The sequence below is a fragment of the Lissotriton helveticus genome, chromosome 1_1 (assembly GCF_964261635.1).
Source record: "Lissotriton helveticus chromosome 1_1, aLisHel1.1, whole genome shotgun sequence".
Classification (NCBI taxonomy): domain Eukaryota; kingdom Metazoa; phylum Chordata; class Amphibia; order Caudata; family Salamandridae; genus Lissotriton; species Lissotriton helveticus.
The window spans coordinates 428,155,188-428,181,023 of record NC_136057.1 but is presented as its reverse complement, the minus strand read 5'-3'; the positions used below and the strand labels follow the sequence as shown (position 1 = coordinate 428,181,023).

Sequence of the window (25,836 nt, the reverse complement as noted above, 5' to 3'; positions counted from 1 at the left end):
CTATGCCCATAGGAATGTATGGGGAGGTATTCCTTAATTGCGACTCGCAATTTGCGTGTCGCAATTAAGGAATATTTAGAAATCACAATTTTTTTTGCGATTTCTTCATGCATAGCCTTTTGCTATTCCTTATTAGCGAATCCTTATTTTTCGCTAATAAGGAATCGCAAATGGCATTGTTGATGCATGTGGGCCTAAGACTTGTGGGAACAAGGACCATTCTGGAGTTTTCTCAATTGTGCGGTGCTTTGAGGGCCCTTTCTCCCTCTATTTCACTATTGTTAGTTTTGGCAGGTCAGTAGGTGAAAACTCTGCCCCAAAGCTCCCCTTAGTACATCATATCTTTTTAATTGACTTGTTGATCTAAGCAATCTTTAACTTGAGTTGGTGGGAGGCGGATTTCAAGGCAGCAAAGGGCTTGGGTATCTTGGTGGCTCTACCCTCCTCAACTCAATCCCCCATTTCTGGAAGACTTTCTGGTGATGAAACACTTCATTTGTGATATCATCTTGCACCTACTTGACCCCCCTGATACAAGATACGGTTCTTTGTAACAGCAAACTAATATTTCACCTGTTCCTGCTCCATTACTGTTCCTTTAACAAAAAATAAAAATAAAAACTCAAAGATACATTGAAAAACACAGTCAAATAAAGTTATGATTTTAATAGTGCATACACTGTAACCCATAAAATTTACCAGTTAGCTTCTGCTACACAATCCATGACTCATGCCACTGCAATGATAACAAAACTCGCACCCAAATGGGCTGTTCCCCAACTCATAATGTTTTAACTAATAATTAACTTGACTTTACAGCACACCATTTACAATAATAATACAGATTGTATAAAAAAATATACTGTACCCACAAGTTTTGGTTTGTGTAGCAGGGTCGGTGGGTGTTCAGGCTTACCTTTGGAACCATAGCATCAATCTAACTGTGGTTTTTCAGTGAATGTTACAGGGTTACACTACATGAAGTTTAACTTTATTTCTTTCAGTGGATACAGATAGTCTCCACACTGCATGCCAGTGAAAATAAATGTGACCTAATGATACATTATTTGGAGCAAGTGTACTAAAAAATACACATCAACAGATTTATTTTTAGAGCCAAAGGCCTCATTTCATTTCATAATAATAGAACAGTATAGTAGACAAGTCAAAACACTGCATATTGTCTCATAGATTTCATGTTTACTTAAATGCTAATCATCACGGCCTAATCAGTGTTATTTTATGTCAATGCGTGTGTTTAGCCCCTTCTAGCCTGTTTCGGTTTAGCACCTGTCGCGACCGGTGCAGGTAAGCGCAGTGTATGGGAATAGGATAGACGACGAAATGGAGACAATTAAATAAATAAATAAATCCTATTCCGCCGTCAGTCGACTTTCCCCTTGCCCCACAGAGCTTACCTGCACCGGCAGCGACTGTTAAGCACCTGTGTTTATAACTATTGGAGCAAGGCATAATTGATACATGCAGATGTACAGAGATTACAAAGCTATTTAATGCCATTAATGAGGGAGAGCTGGGGCATTATGGCTGACTTGAGGCCTTGTTTCTTACTCATCATGACCCCTCCCCTCTTTCTACAGTGGTAATAAATAGCATTTTACAGTCTCCGCTGTATTATGCCTTCAGTCTGAAGAGTGGGAAGCTTCTCCAAGCAGGAAGACAATTTAGAGTGGGGCATCTAACCTGATGCCCTTCAAGTGCATAGTCATGACATACTAGCAGCAGCCTTAGCAACAGGTGTTTTTAGTGCCCACAAACTACCTGTGACAGCAAAGTGAGCTGTAAAAGTGCAGCTGGTCAATTGATGAACTGGAGAATATCTTGCCTTGGTTAAGGTGACATCAGAAAGCAAACTGAAGCACAGCCGTACGTATAATACTCATATTATCGGTAAGGTCAATGTTTTTTTGTTACCTGGTCGCAAACATTGCTCTCAGGGATGAGAATGTGGCCGCATCTTCTTTCAAAGCCTTCAGCTCATTCCTCAGTTTCGTCATCGTCTCCGTCACCATGGTCTTCTCATTCTCATACTTATTCTTCAAGTTCGCCAGAGCCACTTCCGCTGTCTATGAAACAGTGACACAATGTGGTTTCAGTTGGAGAGCAGGTTAAATATTGAGGGCAGGTAGGAGCTAACATTTCAGGTAAAATATACTTTGGTACTGATCGGCTAACCTGTGACATTGGGGTAACAGAAGTGCTAAACATGATCCACTCATGCACAGTATGTGAAAGCCTCTAAGAAGTGGTTCTAAGGAACTTTTACCATTTGATCCTCAATTGCAAACACGATAATACAGAAACTACTATACAAACACATACACACATTTTGAAATATATAATTTAATTCAGAAACAAAAAATAGACAAAAATAAACATTTACATTTTAATGGGAAGATTAGGGCTTCTCAAAATGTGGTTTTATTTCTAAAAGACGAAGCAATATGTTAGGCTTCAGCATATCACTTCACCATTTTGCTCCTGATCCATGCTCGCATGTTTTGCGGAAAGCAACACTGTTCATGTAACATTGCTGGGAGACAAAGGCCCAGTAAATGGTAACTTATGTCCTCATGTCCAGGCCACGTCCTAATGCAGGCCCCTGGGGCGTAGGGAGGGGGGACCCTTCACGGGGGCCCCATTGAGCCAGCGACTAATGAAATCTGTGGGATCTGTGAGACGCCTGGGGCCCTTTTGACATTCTGCAGGAGAGAGGGCATCATTTTGTGTTATGCCACTTCTGAGATGCATATGAAGCATTCCTCCATCCCAGGCCTTTGAGATTGTGGGTGCGGTCAGCGGTGGGGGGCTCACCTCAGACTGCTGTCCAGGATGTCCAGGAGGAGGGGCATCTGGGACAGCACTTTGTCCCCCTCCCTCCTTGTGATCCTTAATGTAATGCACACGTTATTTGTGGCGAGTTTTTAGGTGCAAAGTATGACATAATGCACGTACCTGCAGGCAAAGTTGACAAAGCGTAAGGTGTCAAAATTGCATGTGTTGTCGGAAGACTTTCTGAGATGGTGGCACACAGCTGTACCACAGACCCACTGCATGCAGTCTTCGAGGTCCCAGTCACCGAAAGCCACATCCTTGCATGGCGACCTCTGTCTTCTTAGGGGTTTGAGGTTGCCATTCAGACACTCTGTGAATTGGAATGCGGGGACAGAGGTCTGCTGTCTCCCCCGGGCCGCACAGAGTCACAATCTGATTCCTGCCTCAATATTAGTGAGTTGGGAGACATGCGCTTTTGCATGGAAAAATGCCCTCTGTGGTGCACGGGGCTCCTTCTGCAAAGGGGAGTCTTGTCGCTGTTCGGTGGAATAAATGTGCTGCAAGAAGCCAGTTTTGTGCATCAAGCCCTAAGACTTCTCTAAATTACCTCTTTGATGCACCATACGATGAAGCAGCATTACATGGAAGTTATAAGATACATTCCTGTAACTTTCTTTTCAGTTATTTCAAATTTTCGAAACATGAAATGTATAAAGTGTTTATGTGATACGAGCTAGGATGATGCATTGTAACTGTTTCAGCTAGAGGTTGTCACGATTGTTGTGTTGGGATCTATGCGCAGTTTCCAAGAGCCACTAAATTCTATTTTGTGTGCAAACACGTTTGTGCATAAAACAAGATTACGGTTTAGCCTCAGTTTGTGAGAGTCTAAACCCAGAATTTGTGACAGAAACTAACTAATGTAAATAGCAGGAGCAAGTTGTGCACGTGTTGCCTGAATGTGCAGGAATGAGGAATAATCATTTGTTATTTAAGCTATTCTTTATTCCTGTGTAATTGGGTCTACTAACTGGTGAAAGTTATGCTATTTCTTGTCTGTGATTGTACAATTTGCAGCTGCAAAAGTGTTTTTCAGCACGAAAAAAACCTTAGGGACAGATTTTTTATTTTTAAGCGCAATGCTGCATCGCTTTGTTGTGTTGTGCATGAAAAGGAAAGAAGCACAGAGCAAATATTTATAAAAAAGTTACCAGCTGCTGCTCTCTACATACACAATTACACTGAAAGGTTGGAGTGCAGATGTGATATTTAAGACAATTCTTTTAAGGTGAGGTGCTCTTTGAGAGCAGTGTTAACTATTGCGAGCAGAGTGATCGAGCAAGTTTCATCTGGAACAGAGTTCCTGTTTAGTGTCCTCGGTAACTGAAAGGAATGGGACCCAGATGCTTCACTAGCAGGTCTGGCTGTAGCTCGGAAGATTCTGTTTAAGTGTTGGTTGCGAGTCGGCATCTACCGACTCAGGATTACAGAGAGGTGGTTTGGCGAGGAGTTATGTATGGATGTGAATACTATGATGGGACCCTGTTTGTAGGTGACAACCAGCTGGTAGAGGCACTGTGAGGTAGGTGGGTGTCTGGGGAGATTCAAGAGTGATCTAGTTATCTAGTAAGGGGGTGCTTATTGGGGCAGACCCACTGCAGTACTCACCATTGAGTTTTATAGGAGGGAATTTGACTTAAGTTTACTTAGGAGGTAGCAAGCTGAATATTTTGGCTTTTGGAAGGAAATGTATGTTATAGCACGTTTTGTTCATATTCAGTATTAGAAATGTATTGATTATGAAGGCACCCATGCTGTATATAGGTACGTCAGTGGCGTAGCAATAGCCCAGGCAGTCCTGCGGTGTGGGGTTGCGTGGACCTCCAGGGAGCTCCTTCCAGCACTGTGCATGGATAGCAGGTCCCCGCCTGAGAGCTCCTGACTGGATCCGGAGAGTAGGGGCCCCCTCCATGCACTTTGCAGGGGGCCCCCTCAAGTTTCGTTACACCACTGGGCCGAGGGCAGGGGGAGATGGGGTAATGAAAAATGAACATACATCCTTGCCCCATCTCTCCTCTGTCGTTTCTCTGTGTCTGGCCAGAAGAGTAAGCACCAAGGCTCCCCTAAGCCAATCACAACGCTGCAATGCAGCGTTGTGATTGGTCTGAGCACCATGGTTCAGCACTCAGATGGGGACTGGTAGCCTCAGCTCTAAGTTACAAAAAATTGAGTGGCACAGCGCTTTGTGAACTTACACATTACAAAATAATGGGGTAACCCAATAATCGCCACAAGACCTGGGTACAGTACGATATAAAGAAATATGGTCCGTGACTACCTTTAGAAAACCAAAGAAGAATTTGTCATATATGTGTTGCCATACCGGTCAACCACTAGTAATCAATACAATTTAAATGCAACTTCATACCCTGGGAAGGAAGGGGAAAGGAAAGTAATAAATGAATTGATCATTTGACCTTGATAGAGCAACTCCCTCGAGGCGTGTGGCGCTCGTTTCCTAGCAGGAATTGTGGATTAATTCTATTTCCTATGCCTTTTGTCTAAGAATTACGGTAAAGGACTCATTCACATTTTCGATGTCTTATGCCCAATAATTACGGCTTTAAATACCGGTGAGGACTTCACAAGGTGTTGGTCCTCATCAGCGTGTTACACCTCACTCCTGAGGACTATTTACCGACTGGAAATAGGTTCCTGGATCCCCTCACCGCCACCAGGATTTATTCTATTGGTTACCCGGGATGCCTTCCTGGCACCAGGATTAAGTTGCTCCTTCCTGTCCTGAAGAAGACTCGCAAGCTGAGGTTTTAAGTCACCCTCTATGCACTAGTCGGGTCAAAATGTCGACGCCCCCCCACCCACAAAGGGCCTGTACTACGTCTAATCCCTACCATCTGATGTTGCATTCATGCACCCATGAAATAATGAATCACATGCTGTAAATAATTTGTTGCGGACAGGCCACACTGTACTGGTCTGCTTAACCAGTTTTCTGTTGAAACAATGAACAGTTTATAAATTCCGAACCCAGTGACTTTCACTTCTCTTTTCCCAACACAAGCCCTCCCTTCCCCTTTCTTGAGCAACCCTCTATTTGTATTGATGTGGTAGAATCTTTACCAAAGGATTCACGTTTGCATTTAACCTTGAATAAACTTATACATAAAAAATGAATCTACTAAACTAAAGTGTTGGCACAGTTTTTGTTTTCATTCCTATACATTGTATGTTCTGAGTTATTCCTTTCCTTTCCTCTTCCTTCCCAGGGTATGAAGTTGCATTTAAATTGTGTGAATTTACACAGCACAGGTACACGTATAGGAGAACATTGTAGAGCACCGCTTTTACTAATAGTTACACACTGATAATGTCAATTGGCTATGCTTCCAGTAAGAATTCTGTCTTAGCTCAGAACTAAGGCGCAATGGCATAAAGGGGGACAAGTAGTGTCTTTTGGGAGATTTGCACACAGGACACACCATCCTGTAAACATTCCACACACATTTCCACAATCATCCGAGGGTAATCTGCATAAATGTGTAATTTTGTGCAAACTGAATATTGCATATTCAAATATCGTGTAATATTCAGCTTGCTCGTTCTTTGTTCATGATTTCATTTGGCACTAGACAGAAATTCAAGGCCATGGGACTAAGATACATGCTGCTTTACCCAGCCAAGATGACAGTCCTCCATAATGTCCGGGCACAGTTCTTCACCACACCGGACCCCGTGTTCGACAGACTGGAGATACAAGGAGACAGCCGCATCCAGGTGCCAAGGTCCAGAGGGTCTTCAAACTGGACTCAGACCACACGCTGGTCTGGATCGGCCGCAAGATGCAGGAACCGGGGAAGGACAATATCAGATTCAGCTGTCCACATTGTGGTATGTCAGGATGGCGCATCGAACATGGAGTTCTGACGTGTGGAGCTGGCTGAGGCAAGGCCCTGTTGGAGGTTGTTGTAGTGTCTTAGCTACAAAAGACACGGACTCGGGATCAGGTTGGTTGGTGTTCTTTATTACCAGCGTCTTATTCCTTCCACTGCCTCACTAATACTGCTCCCTCCCTTCCTGTTCCCGCCCCTCCTCTTCCTGTGTCTCCCCTTCCTCCTACCTCCTCAGCCGAGGAGGTCCTAATGCCCTCAACTAAATACCACCATTACATCTCCCCCTTTCTTAACAAATGAATTAATCAGTACTTATTTTGTCTTATAACCAAGAAGATATCAATTAGTTACAGTTCCTCAATTAGACGGCTCGGTCTCTTGATGATTCGGCGGGGACGGGTAGGAACATCCGGACCATCAGACTCTCTTCCATCAGAGGTCACTCTCGACATTCGGTCACTGATTTCAGTCCCACTGGATCTTGTTTCATCATTAACAGGACCAGTGAGCAGTTCTTTGCCTTAAGGACTGCATTTTTGAAAGTGCGCCACATTCCGGGTGATTCTCTTCTCATCTGATTCAGCAGTGATCATAGTTCCTTTTTGTTTGGTGACTACTAGTGGAGTTTTGTGATAGAGACAGTCTGTTTTCTTTTGTTGTGCTTGCTTTGCTAGTACCCAGTCACCTTCTTGAATCAGGGAGATTGCCGCTCGCCGACGGCGATCTGCATAGGTCTTCATTTTTTCCTTTTTGAGTCGGTCAGTAACAGCTATGTCCTCTAGATCGGAGTCTTGAGACACCGCTCTTTCATGCCAGTCAACAATGGGTATTCTAGTACGCACTGGCCGGCCCAACATTAGGGTCGCAGGGCACTTGCCAGTAGTGGAATGGGGCGTGTTCCTGTAGGCTCGCAGAACTTCATTTAAAGCAATTTGAGTGTCTTTCCGCGACAGCTCAGCCTGTTGAATGGCTTTCTTTAAGGTCGACATAAATCTTTCTACCATTCCATTTGCTTGAGGCCACAGAGGTGTAATTTTGCGATGCTTGAAGTTGAGATGTTTGGCAAAGTCTATGAAATCTTGCCTGTTGAATGGAGGCCCATTGTCTGTCTTCACTATTTTGAGAATGCCCCAGGTGGCAAACACTTCATTCAAAACAGGTATTGTGCTGGATGCTTTTGTAGATGCGATGAGATGGGCAATGGGAAAACGAGAATACTCATCCATGATGACCAGGATGTACTGTCCAGATTTGATTGGCCCAACGAAGTCTACCGCAACTTGCTGCCACACACCCTCCGGCAGAGGGGACATTTGTAGGGGTGCGGGAGGATCAGGTCGACTAACCAGTTGACATTGTGGACAGTCTTTTAATGTGAGCTCTACCATTTGGTCTAGTACTGGGAACCAGACCCTCTCCCTGAGGGCTCTTTTGGTCGCTACGATGCCTCGGTGGCCTTCATGTGCCAAATTAATGATGCCTTGCCGCAAGAGTTTTGGAATAACTATTCGATTGTCTCGTAAGAGCAAGCCATTGGTGGCAACCGACAGTTCCTCCTTAACGTGCTTGAAAGCTGCAAGTTCCTGTCTGTCAGTTGAACTGTGGTGAGGGTTGACATCCAAATGCCTCCAGTCATTGTGGCATACACAGAGTTTCACATCTTGCAGAGTGGCATCTTTAGTGGTGGCGTCCAGGATGGCTTCTAGCGGGACAGCTGGTGGCCGGGCTTGATCTACCACAAAACATATATATTCCTCTGCCACGGACGGTCTGCACTTGGTTGTCTCTTTGGGGTGTCTGGACATGTAGTCGGCAGGATTTTCTGCTTTTCCGGGCTTGTGCACAATAGTATAAGTGTATTCTTGGAGACGAAGACCCCAGCGTTCTATTCTCGGTGGCATTTTAGCTCTGGGGTTGCCGAAGATAGTAATGAGGGCCTGATGATCGGCGCTCAGTGTGAAATGTTTTCCATATATGAAAATGTGGAAGTGCTCACAGGCTCACACAACAGCCAAACTTTCCTTCTCGGGCTGCGAGTATGCTTTCTCCGTCTCAGTCAGGCTTCTGCTGGCATAGGCAATTATATATCGCTGGTCGCTTTCAGAGTCATACTGAGCTAAAATAGCTCCTAGCCCTACTGGACTGGCATCAACGGTGATCTCTGTTTTCTTCTTAGGATCAAAATACGCCATGTTGTCAGCTGACACCACCGCCGCTTTTATGTCGTTGAATGCTTGTTCACAGCTCTCCGACCCTTGGAACGGGTGACCTTGCTTTGTTAGTTGTCTCAGGGGATGGCTGATAGTTGCATAGTCCTGGATATACCAGGCACAGTAGCTGGCCATCCCTAGAAAAGAGCGAACATCTCCTGCATCAGGAGGGCTGGGACTGTTGTTCAAGGCAGGCACTTTGTCTGGATACGGTCTCATCCCTACCTGTGAGAAGATATGACCAAAGAACTTCAGCGTGGACTTATGGAATTCACACTTTGCTTTTTTTAGTGTGAGGTTGGCTTCCATTAGTGCATGACAGACCCGTTCGAGGGCGGTGTCATGCTCTTGTGTCGTGGACCCATACACCAGGATGTCATCGCTATAATTCAGGGCATTAGGGATGTGATGGATCATTTTTCGAATGGCTTCTTGGAAAATTTCAGCAGCGGATGACACGCCAAAACTGAGTCGCTTGTACCTGAAGAGACTAACATGCGTTGAAAAAGTCGTAATGTAACGGGACTGCTCGTGTAATTCTAGTTGGTGGTAGCCCTTGTTAAGATCCAATTTAGAGAATATTTTCGCTCCGTTGAGTGAGGCAATCATATCACTGATGTGCGGTCCGGGGTGTCTTTCCCTCTCAATGGCAGTGTTGGGTGCCCTCATGTCAACACATAGGCGGACTTTGTCGGGTTCACCTTCTTCGGCACAACTACTACCGGAGAGACCCAGGGTGTAGGTCCATCTGTCCGTTCAATAATGTCAGCTTGGAGCAGATCTTGTATTTCCTGTTCGACTGCTTGTTGTAAATGAAAAGGAATCCGCCTATGGTGTTGGGCCACTGGGTTTATTTGCTCATTGATGTGTAATCTAACTTGACAACGGGCCATCTTTCCCAAGCCCGCAAATAATTTTGGAAATTTCTGAACCACATCCAGTTCGTCATCCACCTTGTACAGAATGTCCACTAGTCTCAGCCGTTCCGCAGTGGGGAGACTCAGAAGACAGTCTGCCTCAGGTCCTTTAATGACATGAATGTATGCAGGAATGGTGCAACCCTAATATTTGAGGTGCGTTGAAAACTTTCCCAAACAAGGTAATGTTTTTTTTGACATCCACGTGTAGACTCTCACATGAGCCACAAATTTCGTCCAGTGCATGCCAATTTGAATGCTGAGTCTAGGATACTTTTTTAGTTGGTCAGGATCAGCAACCAAACATATGTTTTCATCACTGTCCTGCGAGATGGGAGACAGTGACCTTGATTCTGGGGAAGATGTGCGACGGGATCGGTAGCTCCGGCGAGACTGACAGCTAGAGCGGGACGATCCTGTTGATGAATCTCTGTGATCACGTACTGCTTTAGCATGATGACGCGTGCTCGATGGTCGAGAAGACCTTTCATGATACCTCGGTTTGTCCTTCCTGTAGGTTCCACACACGTTCTCAAAGTGGTTCTCCCCACCACACTTCCTGCAGTTTTGACTCATGGCGGGGCATCCATCCATCTGTGTCAGGAAAGTCATAGCCACAGCGGTAACATTTGAGCTGTCGTTCACGTTGTTTCGACTGGAGCTGCAACATCGTCGGTTTACAGGTTGCTGTTGCATCTTGGACCGAGATGATCTCGATTTCACCGGAGAATACCTGCGTGTGTTGCGAGATTGAATCTTGAAAGCTTGGTCACGCTTTTCACTTCTCCAGGCTTCCATCTTTTTGGCATGTTCTTCGGCCTGATCATGCACTCGAGTCATCTCCTCAATTTCGTCCAGTGAGTAGCTTTTCTTTAGCAGCTTCCGCCTCAGTGATTCGGGCTGACAGCCTTCGATCACCCTCAAACGAAGAGCATCTTTCGTCGAGAACGAGTCAAACTCGCAGTACCGTGCCAGTCGTCTGAGACGTGTGAGGAAAACGCACATAGGCTCCTCTTTTTCTTGAGTAGCGAGGTTAAAAGTGTATCTCTCATAGTCAATATTTCTTTTGTGCAAGAATTTTTGGTTCAACGCTGCACACACGTTGGCATAAGATGTTACGTCGGCTGCGGGTAGTTCCTTTATAATTTGGCTAACGTCCTTTCCTATTAGATTCCTTAGCGCAATCAACTGTTGACCGGCGTCCGTCACATGAAGTCTTCAAAATCTTCAAGCCACTCCTTCCAGTGAAGACCCATACCTCCTCCTGTTTCGAGAACCAGTGGTTCAGGTGGACGCAGAAACGACACTCCAAACACCCCCATCTGTCCAGCATTGGCTTGCGCTGGACCCGCTTGACGCTGAGGCGAGTTAGACATAATGACGAGACAAACTTCTCCTAAGTTTGACCACTGACGGAGACAACAGCTCCCTCTATTGCTGCAGACACAACACACACAAGATCCTCACTGGACGTATGTGAATTTGACTTACTGACGTCTGACAATATTAACAACTTTTTGGTTGACTTTTAACAATGCTTAATGATTTTTATATATTTTCCATTGAGTTTGCCAATGCTTGATGATTTTTTTGATTTATTCAGTTGGATTTGCCAGTGCTTGTTGAACTTTTTGAGTTTTTCTGATGCATTTACCAGTGTTTGATGCTTTCTAGATACTCCGCCTGACTTTAAAATGGCCGCCGGGACTTCCTTGCAGGGGATTGGTGCAGGCGCCTGACTCAAAGATGGCCGCCACGAACTCTCATGCTCCGCGAGATTTGGCTCATTCAGCACCACCAGCTGCTCCTCCAGCCACCGGACTCTCCCATTCAGTCGAGCGCAGAGAGGAGACACTCACCCAGGGATTTAGGCTGGGCAACACGCGACTGGTGTGGGCTCCGAGATCGCTTCTTCAGACACAGCACCGCGGGACCTCCGCGATGGTTCGACGCCGCAGTGGGAGTCACAGGTGCCCCGCACGCTTTCTCGCGCCGCTTCAGCACCGGGGGGGTTCTCACAACCCCGTCCTCCTTGGCGATCCAGACCCGACTGGGGTGGGCACTCAGATCGCGATGCACAGCTGTGGATGCGGTTGGGGCGAGCTCTTGAGCCGCGACACGCCGACCCTCGACAGACTCTGCCCGCACTAGCACAGCGCCATTACTACTCCACAGGGCAGAAGACCCACGCCGCATAGGCCGTGAAGACCCTCATCGCCAGTTGTAGTGTCTTAGCTACAAAAGACACGGACTCGGGATCAGGTTGGTTGGTGTTCTTTATTACCAGCGTCTTATTCCTTCCACTGCCTTACTAATACTGCTCCCTCCCTTCCTGTTCCCACCCCTCCTCTTCCTGTGTCTCCCCTTCCTCCTACCTCCTCAGCCGAGGAGGTCCTAATGCCCTCAACTAAATACCACCATTACAGTTGTGATAGTCACTAACTCTGCCGACAGTAGCTCGGAGATCGTGGAGGGCATCCCAGACTTAAGGGGAAAGTGATATGTTTGCTCATAACGTTTATTCCTTTGTAGGGGTGAAGGACAGTGGAACTGTAATTCTCAAGTGCACCGAGGGAGCCATCAGCCTGGCTGAGGCATGTGTATCAGGTATCCACCTGACCCCTTCCTGATGTTTCCACAAGCGTCCATCCAATTATCCTGCTTGGCGGGACAGCAAGGCCCGAGTAGATGGGGATTAGGCTGAGTTCTGTTTTTTGAGTGTGATGTGTTGAATGAGTGTGTTTGTGATCTGCTCTATTTCGCTTCCCTCTATTCCTCCCTCTTCTTCCTACCTCTTTCCCTTCTTCGGAAGCGTGTTAATGGTGGATTGAATAGTGTGTGGAGTGTGTGGGTCGATGCAGAACTGGGACAAGCAGAACTCAGAGTCGGCTATGGCTGTGGCTGGCACAGGGTGATGCTGCCCCCATGATACTACACGAAGTACCGGATCTAGGAGTTTTCTGTTTATACTGGCACTTCTGCAAGCAAGAGTGTAGGCATTTGGTGGGGGGATACTGGCAGAGATGCCTGGGGAGACACAAGTTGTTTGTTTCATGTGTTTAGCCAGGGGGAAGGAGGGGCATTTGTATCAAGTGCAGCAGCAGCATTGAGGTCCCTACTATGGTGGTGGAATTGCAGGCCCTCTGTCAGGGGGGACGGAGTCCCAGGACAGGGAGGATAGACAGCTGGGTGGGATGGGACACAGTCACAGTTACCATGCCTGATTGTACTAGATTTATAGCATGGAATGTGCATGGCATTAACTCCTACGTCAAACATTACAGAGTTCAGACTTATGGCTGTTCAGGGAAAACATATTGCAATGTTGCAAGAGACACACTTGAGGGAGGGTGAGATGCAGAAGTTACTTGGCTGCCAATGTACAGGATGTTTAGCTATTGGCGAGGTTCCTCTCAGACCATGTACTGTTGGAGTGTAGAACGGGGGTACAGACTGAGAGTGCCCCTGTGGCGCCTACACCCAGAGACACTGGGGGACGCCCAGTTGATGCAGGAACTTCGAGATGTATTAGTTGGTTACTTTGCCACAAATTGGAACTCAATGTCACAGAGAATGCAATATGCTGAAAGTAGCAATACAGGTCATAGCCTTTCCAAAGTCAGTGGTACAAGGTGGCATCTGGAGGTAGAACTGGAAGAAGGGAATGGGAGCTGGCTAGATTCCAATGTGATGCACACATAGGTGTGGCAGGGAGGACTGCATTGCTGCCAGCACAGAGAAGGGTAGGGGAATTATGGGACAGACTGGACTGTCATTGCAAGAGGGAGTACATACACTGTGTCCACAGGGATGGAGACAAGACGGGGCAACTCCTGGCTTGACTGCAAAAGAGGGAGCGCCCTCTTCCACTGATCATGTTGCTTCATCAGCAGGATGAGTCTATGGTGGGGACACAGGCGGTTATAAATCCCTTGCTGCGATTACATATACAGGTGGCATAGGACGAGCCATTGCATTGAGCATTTAGCTGCTAATGGGGGTACTTGGACCGAATCATGCTTCCCTGTTTTAGACTGGAGTAGGGTCCTGGAGGAGGTACTCCAGGTGGAGAAGTTAAAGGAAGCACTACGAGATATGTAGCGATGTCGTGCCCAGGGTCTGGACGGACTCCCGGTGGAGCACTACCAGATGTACGCTGACCTGTTGATTACACACCTGCTGGAGACCCTCTAGGAAGCGTGGCAACAGGAAATTCTCCCAAAGTCGATAAAGAAATCCCAGATCGCCAGGCCACTGTTGATGCTAGGAGTGGACACTAAGATATAGTCCAAAGCGCTCGCTACCAGACTGAGTAGGGTGGTAACGCTCCTCAGACAAGAAGACCAGTGTGGCTTCATGCCAGCCCTTAGGTCCCACATGAATCTCAGGTGGTTATCACATGTGCTGCATTCTATGGCGAACAATGGAGGCAGTCCTAGTTGCATTAGATGTTGAAAAGGCTTTCGACACAGTGAACTGGAAACAGCTCTGGGAGGTGTTGGTGTGGATGGGAGTGGGGCCTCTATTTTTATCTTGGGTGTGACTGCTGTACACACGCTCTGTAGAGAGGGGTTCGCACTGGGTCGGTAGTCCCGGACTGCCTGGAGGTCAAGAGGGGCAAGAAACAGAGTTGCCCCCTGTTGCCGCTCCTATTTGCCCTGGCTACAGAGCCCTTGGAGATCAGGTTGCAGAGGGATATGGCTGCATTGGGCATTCGGGTAACAGAGGACACCCATATTGTCTCGCTTTATGCGGACCATGCACTGAAATACACTACAGACCCAGAACGCTTGGAGATTATGGGTGAATTTGGTGACAAACAAAAAACAGTTATCTTCCCATAAAGTGGGCCGAGGAAGTTTGGCCCCCGCAGAACTCCTGAGGGTGGGGCTCTAATGTGAATGGAGCCACTTCTGTTGCCTGGGGATTCAGATTGTGCATTCCCCGGGACAGCGTTACCATCTGAACATGGGCAGATTAGTTGAAAATGTGAGGAACTCCATGCGGTTCTGGAATCTACTGACCCTGTCAGTGATGGGTAGGGTGGCACTGAGCAAGAAGGTGCTGCTCCCCAGATACATGTATGTCAAGCAAAATTCACTATGTAATATCTTGAGGGTCACATTCCCCAACCTAAATAGTCTCCAAGTGTCCCTGGTTTGAGTAGGCAGGTGAAGCAGAGTCAAATTTGAGGTGCTAAAACTGGACCCGGAACAATGTGGGTTGGGCCTCCTGTACTTGAAAATGTACTACATCACAGGCTTGCTGCAATAGTTAGTGCAGTTATGTGCTGATGGTATGAATGGAGAGAAGAAATTGCTGGCAGGTTGGAGGGATGGTGTAGATCTCGCAATGAACTTAATGCGGGGTGTTCATGTCCAAGGTGACAGCCCCTTTATTGTCTGACAGTCAGCAGAGGCCTGGAAATGGACAATCATCTGGGTGCTGCGTAGAGCACCTTACACCAGGCTGTTTCCTCTCCAGTGTCTCCAGCCACTTCAGCAGATGCTGGTATTGACATTCTTTGCCCAATGGACTGGAGGGGATGTACCATGGCCAGGAACTTTACAATAATGGTGCTTTTGTGACCATGGATAAGACGCAGGAGTTGTTTGGAGTACAACTCAGACAGTTCCTACAGTATACCAAGCTCTCATATGAGGCCTGAGAGATCTGGACAGAGTTTCCTGAGAAGCCTGCGAAGTTGCAGACACTGTTTCTGCTCTTGGACACGGGTTCTACCAGAGATCTATTCTCACACATATATCGGGCACTGAAGGAAGATTAAGAACACTGACATGGAGAGGGTTAGCGATAGGTGGACCACGGATCTGCCCATATTACTTAGCATTGCTCATACCACTTACAGGCACTGAATGGAAGAGGGCCTGTGCTCAGGTCATGGAAGTAGCCAGTAAGGCACGTTTTCAGCTCATGCAATTTCATTATCTGCATCGCACCTATCTTACGCCGCAGAGGTTACACAGAATCAGCCCGGCTACGACGGGACATTTATACACATGACATAGGAGTGCAGCAGGTTATTGGAGTACTGGGAGGGGGTGTTGAGAGTGCTCGATATTGCTACACAGTTACACTTGGACCGCTAGGTTAAGCACTGTCTATTGGGAGTGCTCTCACCCCGTCTAGGTGAGGGACCAAAATGTGACATAGATTTGTACTCTTGGGGCTGGCACTTGTGAAAAGGCACCTTGCTATACACCATGCACAGCCTTGGTTGCAAAGGGTAAACAAATGGTTGGGAAATGTTCAGGAACGGTGGAGGAACGGTGTTCGAAGTTGGTTCACACAGTCGAGCATACAGAACGAGTCTTGGAGATATGGGGTGACATGGTGGAGCGCTTGGGGTATGCTGACCTACTGGGAGTTGATTCTCAGCCGAGTGCCAGGGACCCTGACTTGGTGCATACCTAGACTGAAACACAGCCCGATACACACCTGATAATGGGGGTGCTGGTATGACAGGGGAGGCACAGCCACAGCCCAGCTAGGTTGGGCCATGACCACTGCAGTGGGTTCTGTTCCAGATGATGAGGGCTAGAGTGAGAATGTCTCGAAGGGGTTAGGCCCTATCTGCACTTCCCTGGGGGCTGTTTGTGGGCATGTGACTGTATACAGACACAAATGATGGACCAAATAAAGAAACAAACAATAAATGCTGCTTAGTTTTTCATGGCCGGGGGGGGGGTTTCTTCCATATCAAGGCTTGGCCAATTTCAGCCTCCATTTGTTTCTTGAGAGACAAGGGAACTGTGTTGCTATTCACATAGAGGAGCTGTGCAGACCATTAGGGTGAGAAGATCCGTCCTCCCGTTTCTAGGAGGTAATATATGCTTATAATATGGATGTACTGTGCCATTTGGCTTCCTTGTGCCATTGATGTACTGTTTGTTCCACCACTGTAACTGTTTGGAAATCTCAATAAATTAATTGGGCTCAGGTGTGAAGAGATGTAAGTGCACTTTGAGTAACTTTGCACTTGTTAATGGTGTATAGTCAAACATAGTCAAGTTACGCAAAAGTGCAAGAGTGAACTACACATATAAATTAACTCATGTGTAAGTTTACCTTTGTGAACAGCCCCTCGATCTTCAGAATAGTCACTGCAGCCAAGGTAGCAAAACTAATGAATATCACACTTTCATAAGACCTGAGACAGGTACATAGGATCACTCTGTTTAGAATGATCTTTTCATAAGTTTTCATGTTGCAATATCACAGGCACCTACATTGCTAATGACAGTAGATTGTACAGTATAGTTCAGTAATATTCCTGAATCGCTGATAGATAAGCTAGGAACCATTCGATGCTTCAACTTCCATAGCTAACAGTGTGCACCTATTAATCTAACATTTGCAAAATATTGGTATTGGTAATAGGGCTTTGGATGCAGATGACAGAGAAAGGATGGGTGTATATTTCTTGACCTTGGATTTCAAGTATTCAGAAGCCTTGTCTCCGTATATTCTGTGGGCCACCTTCAAGAGATTTACCAAATACTTGCCCCTACCAAGAGCCAATGTTAAAAACTTTAGAACCAGTTCTATATGTCATTGTTGAGAGAGTGTAAATGTCAAATGTTGCACAGCAATGCAGAGATTTTAATGTCAATGGTGGTTTGTAAGAATCGGACAGCGGTTTATTTACAGATCTTGTCTTGTTATTGTGGGTGTTGCTTGAAAGAAGAGGTTAAAGATATGCCTAAGATTGTGTGTATTGCAGCTTCTACCAGCTTGTATAGTTATGGGACTGTGAGTTCTTTGTTGCATGGTCTGAGGTGGAATTTGACCAGAGATTAAAATCTCATAGATGTTAATGATTGCTTGCTATCACTATGATGAAGGAGACAAAAGTAATCAATGGCGTGAGATGTTGAGAGATATTGCTTGGTTGTCCAACACAGGAGATTCTGGGTGGTTTACTGTAGATTTATGGGAAGACATATCAGAGGTTTTCCTGAAGGGTAAGCTGACTCATTGGAACTCTTAATGGATTCAGATTAAATTCAGTACTGCCTAGACATTTATTCTGTAGAAGAGATTGTACTTTGTCATGCTGGAGCAATAGGGAAGGGAGGTGGTATAATTTTGGCATCTTCTCAATGACTCAGAATTCTTGCACCCGAGATTAACAGATGCAGATCCGCTCCTGGAAAGATTCTACTTGGGCCAGCAGAGATTAGGGGCTGAGGCAGGTCCCCACCTCACCTCCATAGTGATCAGCAGGGAGAGTGTTTGTCAAACACCCAAAAGCCTACCCTCCCACATGCCACCCTCCCTATGCCATTGGCCCCCAGACAACAGCTTACTGTAGGCCCCACTCCCACCTGCTCAGAAAAGGTGGTAAATGGGAGAGTGAAAGTCTCCGGAATTGGGCATAACTGGTGCTAAAGGGCCAAATAATGTTGGGTTCTGATGGTTATTCCCCATTCTGGGAAGTTTAACTCATAATCCTCATTAATTCATGGGAAGATACTTTCAGTACAGGTACCTCTCAATGGACTTAACCGGGAACTTCTAATGGAGCCCTTTGAAAGGATCAAAGAAATATACCAATAGCCCATCAGGATTACTGACTGTCCTTGGATCCTGTTCTAAAATGAAAGCTGGTATTCATCGGCCATTTCGTTATTGAAGTTTAGTTCACTTTTGTAGATATGCATCATAAGTGGAAGCCTCATCATTTGTAAGTTTGAAGGAAAACATTTGTGATTTTAGTCAAATGTTAGCTGTCAGCCCCTCTATGTCCTGTCAAATGCTGTGGGTCACCAAGAAGCGGGGCATTAAGTAGGGCACAGGCGCAGTTGTGTGCAGCAACTCCATTCTCAGCAGCATTATGCAGGCCATATAGAAAAGTGGCAGCTTACAGATGTCTCAGCTGCCCACACCTCTGTGCTGCTGTGGGCCATGGATGAGTGAACCGCAAAATCTGGTCTGAGAAAACGCACCACGTCCTTGGGTAAGGCATATGATAAAGGCCTTTAATACCCCCATAAAACTGCCACAGTCCAGATAAATAACATTCCAAACCCCTTTGGGCAGCATATATTTTTACAACCCTTGATATTCTCAAATTTGTACCCCAAAGACCATTGCCCAATCTGAAGAAAGGGGATCCCAACTGATATACTGATATGCACCTAGACATTGAGGAAAGGTGGTAATAGGAAAGCACTTTAAACCAAATTTAAGTGAAATGGTCAGTTTTACGACGAAACTGCAATTTGATCGAAAACTGCACTTTTTGTTCTTCACTATAGATGGGCAGGAAACATCCTTGGCCAAGACGGGGATGTGGAAATATGTATTTCCCCAACACTTAGTATACCAGGGTGAGAAATATACCCCCATTGGCCCTAGGGCAAGACAGGAGCAACTATACCCTGCTTGCCCTTATGCAAGGTGAAGTGATGCTTATCAACCCACCTGTGGGCAAAGCAGAATTGTGAAAAAGACTTCCCCTTGCCTTTGGGCAAAGTGATGGGGAGGGGTGTACACATTAAGGGATCACTGACATAATATCGAGGCACATAATATCGACTATCAAAAATATCGGCGACAAAATATCGACAGACAGAATATCGACTTTGTATCTACAAACAGGTAAGTACAAAAATATCGAGTAAAAAATATATTTTACAAAAATATAGTTTATAAAAATATCGACTTTATTAAAAACAATGTTAAATTAAATTAATATTAAAAATTAATTACTAAAATATACTTAAAAATACTTAAATTACCTTATAATAAAAAAATAATTAATGAAAGTTATAAAAAAAATGTTTACAATCATATTTGTTAAAACATATATATATAGTAACATAATATAATTAAATAATATCCAATATTATTACCGTAGGATAGCGGAAGTGTAAAAATGACTATTCCTACTCCAGAGAGTGCAACAGTAGGGAAAGCGTTGGATAGCGTAGGGGTACAAATTACTATTCCCACTCCAGTGGGTGCAACAGTAGGGAAAGCGTTGGATAGCGTAGGGGTAAAAATTACTATTCCCACTCCAAAGAGTGCAACAGTAGGGAAAACGTTGGATAGCGTAGAGGTAAAAATTACTATTCCCACTCCAGTGGGTGCAACAGTAGGGAAAGCGTTGGATAGCGTAGGGGTAAAAATTACTATTCCCATTCCAGAGAGTGCAACAGTAGGGAAAGCATTGGATAGCGTAGGGGTAAAAATTACTATTCCCACTCCAGTGAGTGCAACAGTAGAGAAAGCGTTGGATAGCGTAGGGGTAAAAATTACTATTCCCACTCCAGTGGGTGCAACAGTAGGGAAAGCGTTGGATAGCGTAGGGGGGAAAATTACTATTCCAACTCCAAAGAGTGCAACAGTAGGGAAATCGTTGGATAGCGTAGGGATAAAAATTACTAATCCCACTCCAAAGAGTGCAACAGTAGGGAAAGCGTTGGATAGCGTAGGGGTCAAAATTACTATTCCCACTCCTGTGGGGGCAACAGTAGGGAAAGCATTGGATAGCGTAGGGGTAAAAATTACTATTCTCACTCCAAAGAGTGCAACAGTAGGGAAAGCGTTGGATAGCGTAGGGGTAAAAATTACTATTCCCACTCCAAAGAGTGCAACAGTAGGGAAAGTGTTGGATAGTGTAGGGGTTAAAATTACTATTCCCACTCCAAAGAGTGGAACAGTAGGGAAAGCGTTGGATAGCGTAGGGGTGAAAATTACTATTCCCACTCCAGTGGGTGCAACAGTAGGGAAAGCGTTGGATAGCGTAGGGGTAAAAATTACTATTCCCACTCCAGTGGGCGCAACAGTAGGGAAAGAGTTGGATAGCGTAGGGGTAAAAATTACTATTCCCACTCCAGAGAGTGCAACAGTATGGAAAACGTTGGATAGCGTAGGGGTTAAAATTACTATTCCCACTCCAGTGAGTGCAACAGTAGAGAAAGCGTTGGATAGCGTAGGGGTAAAAATTACTATTCCCACTCCAGTGAGAGCAACAGTAGGGAAAGCGTTGGATAGCGTAGGGGTAAAAATTACTATTCCCACTCCAAAGAGTGCAACAGTAGGGAAAGCGTTGGATAGCGTAGGGGTCAAAATTACTATTCCCACTCCAGTGAGTGCAACAGTAGAGAAAGTAAATACTTCTTATATTATTTAAAAACAGTATAAATTGATATCTATAAAAAATTAATTAAAAGTAATTACCAATTTAATATAATATAATAATTAATTGATTAAAATTACAAATTACAATTAATTTGTACTATTAGTTACCTATTAAAATTAATTACAAATTAACAATTATTTAATTAACAATTAAAAATTAATTAACAATTAATTCAAATTAATAACAATTAAATACATTGAATTATTTAATTAATTATCAATAAATTACTTCCCACCCTATTCCCCTATAAACTCACAACCTGCTACAGAAAATAAATTAGTAAAATTAACATAATTAGCAATTAATCAATTAAAATAAATTAATTGGCAATTTAAATTTAATTAATTACCCATAAAAAATTAATTAACAATTAATTCGAAAAAAATACCAATAAATATTTTTACATATTTAATTAATTATAAATAAATTACTTCCCATCCAATTCCCCTATAAACCCACAACCCGCTACAGAAAATAAATTAGTAAAATTAACATAATTAGCAATTAATTAAAATTAATTGCCAATTAAAATTTTACTAATTACCAAATATAAATTAATTAACAATTAATTAAAAATGAATACCAATATATACATTTACATATTTAATTAATTATAATTAAATTACTTCCCACCCTATTCCCCTATAAACCCACAACCCGCTACAGAATTAAATTACGCAAAAATAAAAAAAACAAAATTCATTAATTAAAATTAATTATAACATAAATACACACTTTTCACACATATAATAACATAAACACTATAAAAAATTCGATATTATTAAAAATTCGATAATTTTAATAACCTATATTATATACTTCGATATTTTAACTTTCTATATTTTTAACATTCGATATTACATTACTTACCTTCAAAACGATATTTTTGATGTCTATATTCTGTCCATTCGATATTTTGTCCAGCCTATATTTTGTACTCGATATTATGTCCATTCGATATTTTGTAGTCAATATTATGTCTGTTTACCCACATTAAGACCACCCTTGTGCAAGACAAATATTTACCCTCTGTCTTTAGAGTAGGCATGGGAAACCATACCACACTCGCCTTTTTGCAAGTGGAGGAGGTTATACTAATGGAGCAGGGTTTCGCAAAGAGAAACCTGCTCGAATTGACACTCCCATAATACCTACTAACAGTGTGCAGTGAAAACTATTATGCAAATCTCACGAAATACATGGGAAACCCCTTTGCGCATGTGTGCACTAATGTGAACTAATGCATGAAAGAAATAAGCCGCATTTTCCATTGCATTTCGAAAGAAACAAAAGTTAATGCATGACTAGGCTGCAATTTGCATCTTGCTTTAAAAATAATAATAAATAATGCCGCTTTTTCTTAAAGCTTTGCTAAGAAAGTATTAACGTAGGATAGTGCAAAGGTGGGTGGTAAACAGTGAAACGTGCATTTCCGTGTAATTATTAAATACCTATTCTTTATTCGTCAATAGTGAGCTGAAACGGGCCTACATTTTCCTAAAATTGACATGATAGATGAGGGGCTGAAGCAAGCACGAATAACCGACAAATAGACAGAAACGCTGAGCGCTGCAGATGAAGAGCAAAAGTCCAAGGTTGATTGGCTGAAGAGAACATTGTTTGTCTGTCAAAAGATGAGACTGGCCGTGGGACGCAAGACTTCTTCCACGGACGTAGCTGAAAGACTCATGTTAAAATGATAAAATGTTACATGTAAATGCATTTGCATTCGCTAGTCGTATATTACGATATGCGAAAGACGAATAAACAAAAGACTGTAGAAATTTTTAATGTAAACATGGTGGTGTGATGGACCACCTCCCAAACCATCCAACAGGGAGTCGGAGTTTATGAATTGTTTCAACTAATGTGGGTTGGACATGTAGGTTTTGCGGTATAACTGGGGTGTGGTTCTTAGCTGAGCTTAGGTCAGATGGAGAGGAGAGGGGGGTTATTTGTAGCTGCCTGTCGGTTTGCAGAGAGGCCTAGCTGTTCCTGTCCCTGTTCTGTTTCTGAGTCCTGAAATCTTTGTTCCCTGTCTCTATTTCAGGGGACCCCCACTACCTCCTTGGCCAGAGTATTTCACTGATCTATTGGGTTTGTATTATCTTTCTGACTTGTACTTTGCATAATCATTTGCAGATGTATTTTTGTCTCTGAAACTTACGTCTCTTCATCTATCCACTCCGTCATATGTATATTATTTCACAATATTTTTGCTGAAACATATGTCTCTTCATCTATCCACTCCTCATATGCATACCGTTAATTTGATGATGAGTATGACACTGTTTGCATTTGCTGATGTTTTTCTCTCCCTCATTGTGAGATTTTCATTGTTTGCATTGTAACCTGTATGAAATGAGCTTTAATTATTCACATTGATTTGAGATAAACTTTATTAATCATACAGAGAGTCTGTGATTATTTAGCTAATTTAGATAGTACTATTATTACCATCAATCTACTCAACTAATTGTTCCATCGACCAGAGGAACGAGTTGATATACAGGCCTAGTTATGTAGTTAGAAATGTTAGACATGAATCTGTGAAGGAAACAAATGTTCACGTCATTAAAACTTGACCCCCAGGGCAACAGGGATTTCATGAGTTGGGTGAATGTGTTTGGGCCATTTGTATGAAATGTTAATGAGTACCGATCCCTAATAAAGTGTAGCACTGGATCAACACCATTCCAACCTTAGGTAAAGTATGTGAAATATACATACCTCCATGCATCCCTGGATAATACAGGGGTGAGCCACAACATAGCCACATTCTCTGACAAGGTGGAGGGAAATATAAAGTCACTTGCTTTGGGCAATGTGAAGGATCCAGCCCATTCCATCCTTGGTCGAGGCAGGGTGTGAAACAAATGGACACCTCTGGCTATAGAGAGAGGAGTTGGAGAATTAAATAACCCTTCTTTGGACAAGGCAGGGTGGCTACACAATACAGCCACCCTTGCCAAGGCACGTGAAAACATGTTCCTCCTGCGCTTGAGCACGGCGGGGTAGGGAATTATTCCCCATCCATGGTCAAGAAGGGTGAATAACCAGAAAATCGATCTCAGAATATTGTTGGACATGAGTTTTGTGCCCTAGGTATTGTTAATAAAATTATCGGCCAATTGAAGTTACTAATAGAAAACCGATATTCAATGGGACGATAATAATGTGAACAAAATAAACTTTGAACGGAATAGACGATATTCTGATATTTTCCACGTACACAGCAAAAAATTAATTTCAGGTTCTAAACACTATTTAATATAGGTGAGAGGAAAGGGTAAAAGAATATGTGGGTGATGAAAGATTAGAGTAAAAGTGTACCGTAACATTTGAATTCCATGCGTTTTAAGGTTCTGCAGTTATTGAAGACTTTCTAGAGCACAGCTTTGCTAAACAGTATACTGTGCTCCTCTGGCCTGTTATCAAGGGCTTCTATAATTTTAGACTTGCCTAAAGTGTGACATAGTTCGAGTGATTTACAAAGAATGGAACTTTAGTCTTATGAATATGTTTGCCTATTGAAGTAAACTTTCGATATCAAGTGAATGCAACTTTATTTTATTTACATGTTTGCCTATCGTAGTTTGTTTACTCTGGAGTGATGATTAGTGACTTGACTTACAGTGTTTAACAGCATTAGTTAATTGTAAAACACAATAAAAAAAGTATTTAAAACATCAAAATCCTCTATTGAAAACGGTAGTTTCCCTAGTAATAGTGTGCAATCTGCTTCTTTTCTGTTTCTTAGTTATCAATGTTTAATGCAAGGATTAACATTAACAATTTCTCAAAGTTACAATAGGTGGCCTCCCAGGTTTTCACGCCCAGTGGATGTACAACTTCTTAATAGAAAACTATAGCATGCATCCTTTCAAAGGCTTGCAATCCCATTATATAAAATCACTGCAAGCTGTGTATTCCCAAGACCAAAGTTATTTGAGAGTTATGTTAGAGCCTCGGGTTATATTAAATGTACAGCAAAAATGTTAAAGCCTCTTGTTAAAAGTGGAAATAAATCTACCTTCAGGCCATTAGCTTAAATGAAATGAATAACATACACTCTAAAGCACTCTAGTAAAACTGATGATGCATTGCAAATTCTTCCCCTCAGGTAAAATGGAATGTGTTATACACATTTTAGAGTCACACGCCAATGAATGTATTTTACATTTATATTTACGTGGTTCATAATTAAATTGTGGAACTCCATCCATTTGATCATCACGGTACAATGAATTTATTAATGATTCTGTAAATGTATTCTACCTTCAGAAATGCACACTTGCTGATTAAGTAGCCTACCTCAGTGACATGTCCAACGTATAGAATTGTTTATTGTTGCTCTGTATGCATCATTTAGTTTAAAACTTTGATAGAAAACAAATACGTCATTCTGTGGATTCAGTGCTTCCGAGTTTAATTACAGGACTCCAGATTAGATGTCCCAAATGCTAAAGCGGGCAGTATAGCATTTAATTAAAAGTTGTTGCTGTGAACTTCTAAGGAGCTTCAGAATGATCCAGCATGGCCATCTTATATGATGGGTATAAAGGTTGCCCAGGTATAATCCACATTCATGATCCTCAATTGAATATATATGTATAGATAGATATAAATAAAGCCTTTGCATTCTATGTGCCATACACAATACGTTATGTAAGGGTGTCCTCGCTGGTAGCGCAATATTACTGGTTGGTACATCTCACATGTTAGGACTGTGGCAATGAAGGCAGGCAAGGTGGTAATGTCCCAGAAACTTATGAATAGTCTCCATCACCATAACTCACAGAAAAATACAAACAACAAACGTCGGGTCTTGC

The 25,836-nt window shown here is 43.5% G+C and overlaps 1 protein-coding gene across 2 annotated transcripts in view; it reads right to left on the bottom strand.

Moving 5' to 3' along the window:
- The window catches only part of BICD1 (BICD cargo adaptor 1), an 801,460-nt gene that overhangs the window by 272,818 nt on the left and 502,806 nt on the right, over positions 1–25,836 (bottom strand). For both annotated transcript variants that reach the window (XM_078673795.1, XM_078673794.1), the window contains exon 6: positions 1,936–2,087. In XM_078673795.1, the coding sequence (XP_078529921.1) occupies positions 1,936–2,087 (152 nt within the window). The remainder of the gene's footprint in view (positions 1–1,935; positions 2,088–25,836) is intronic.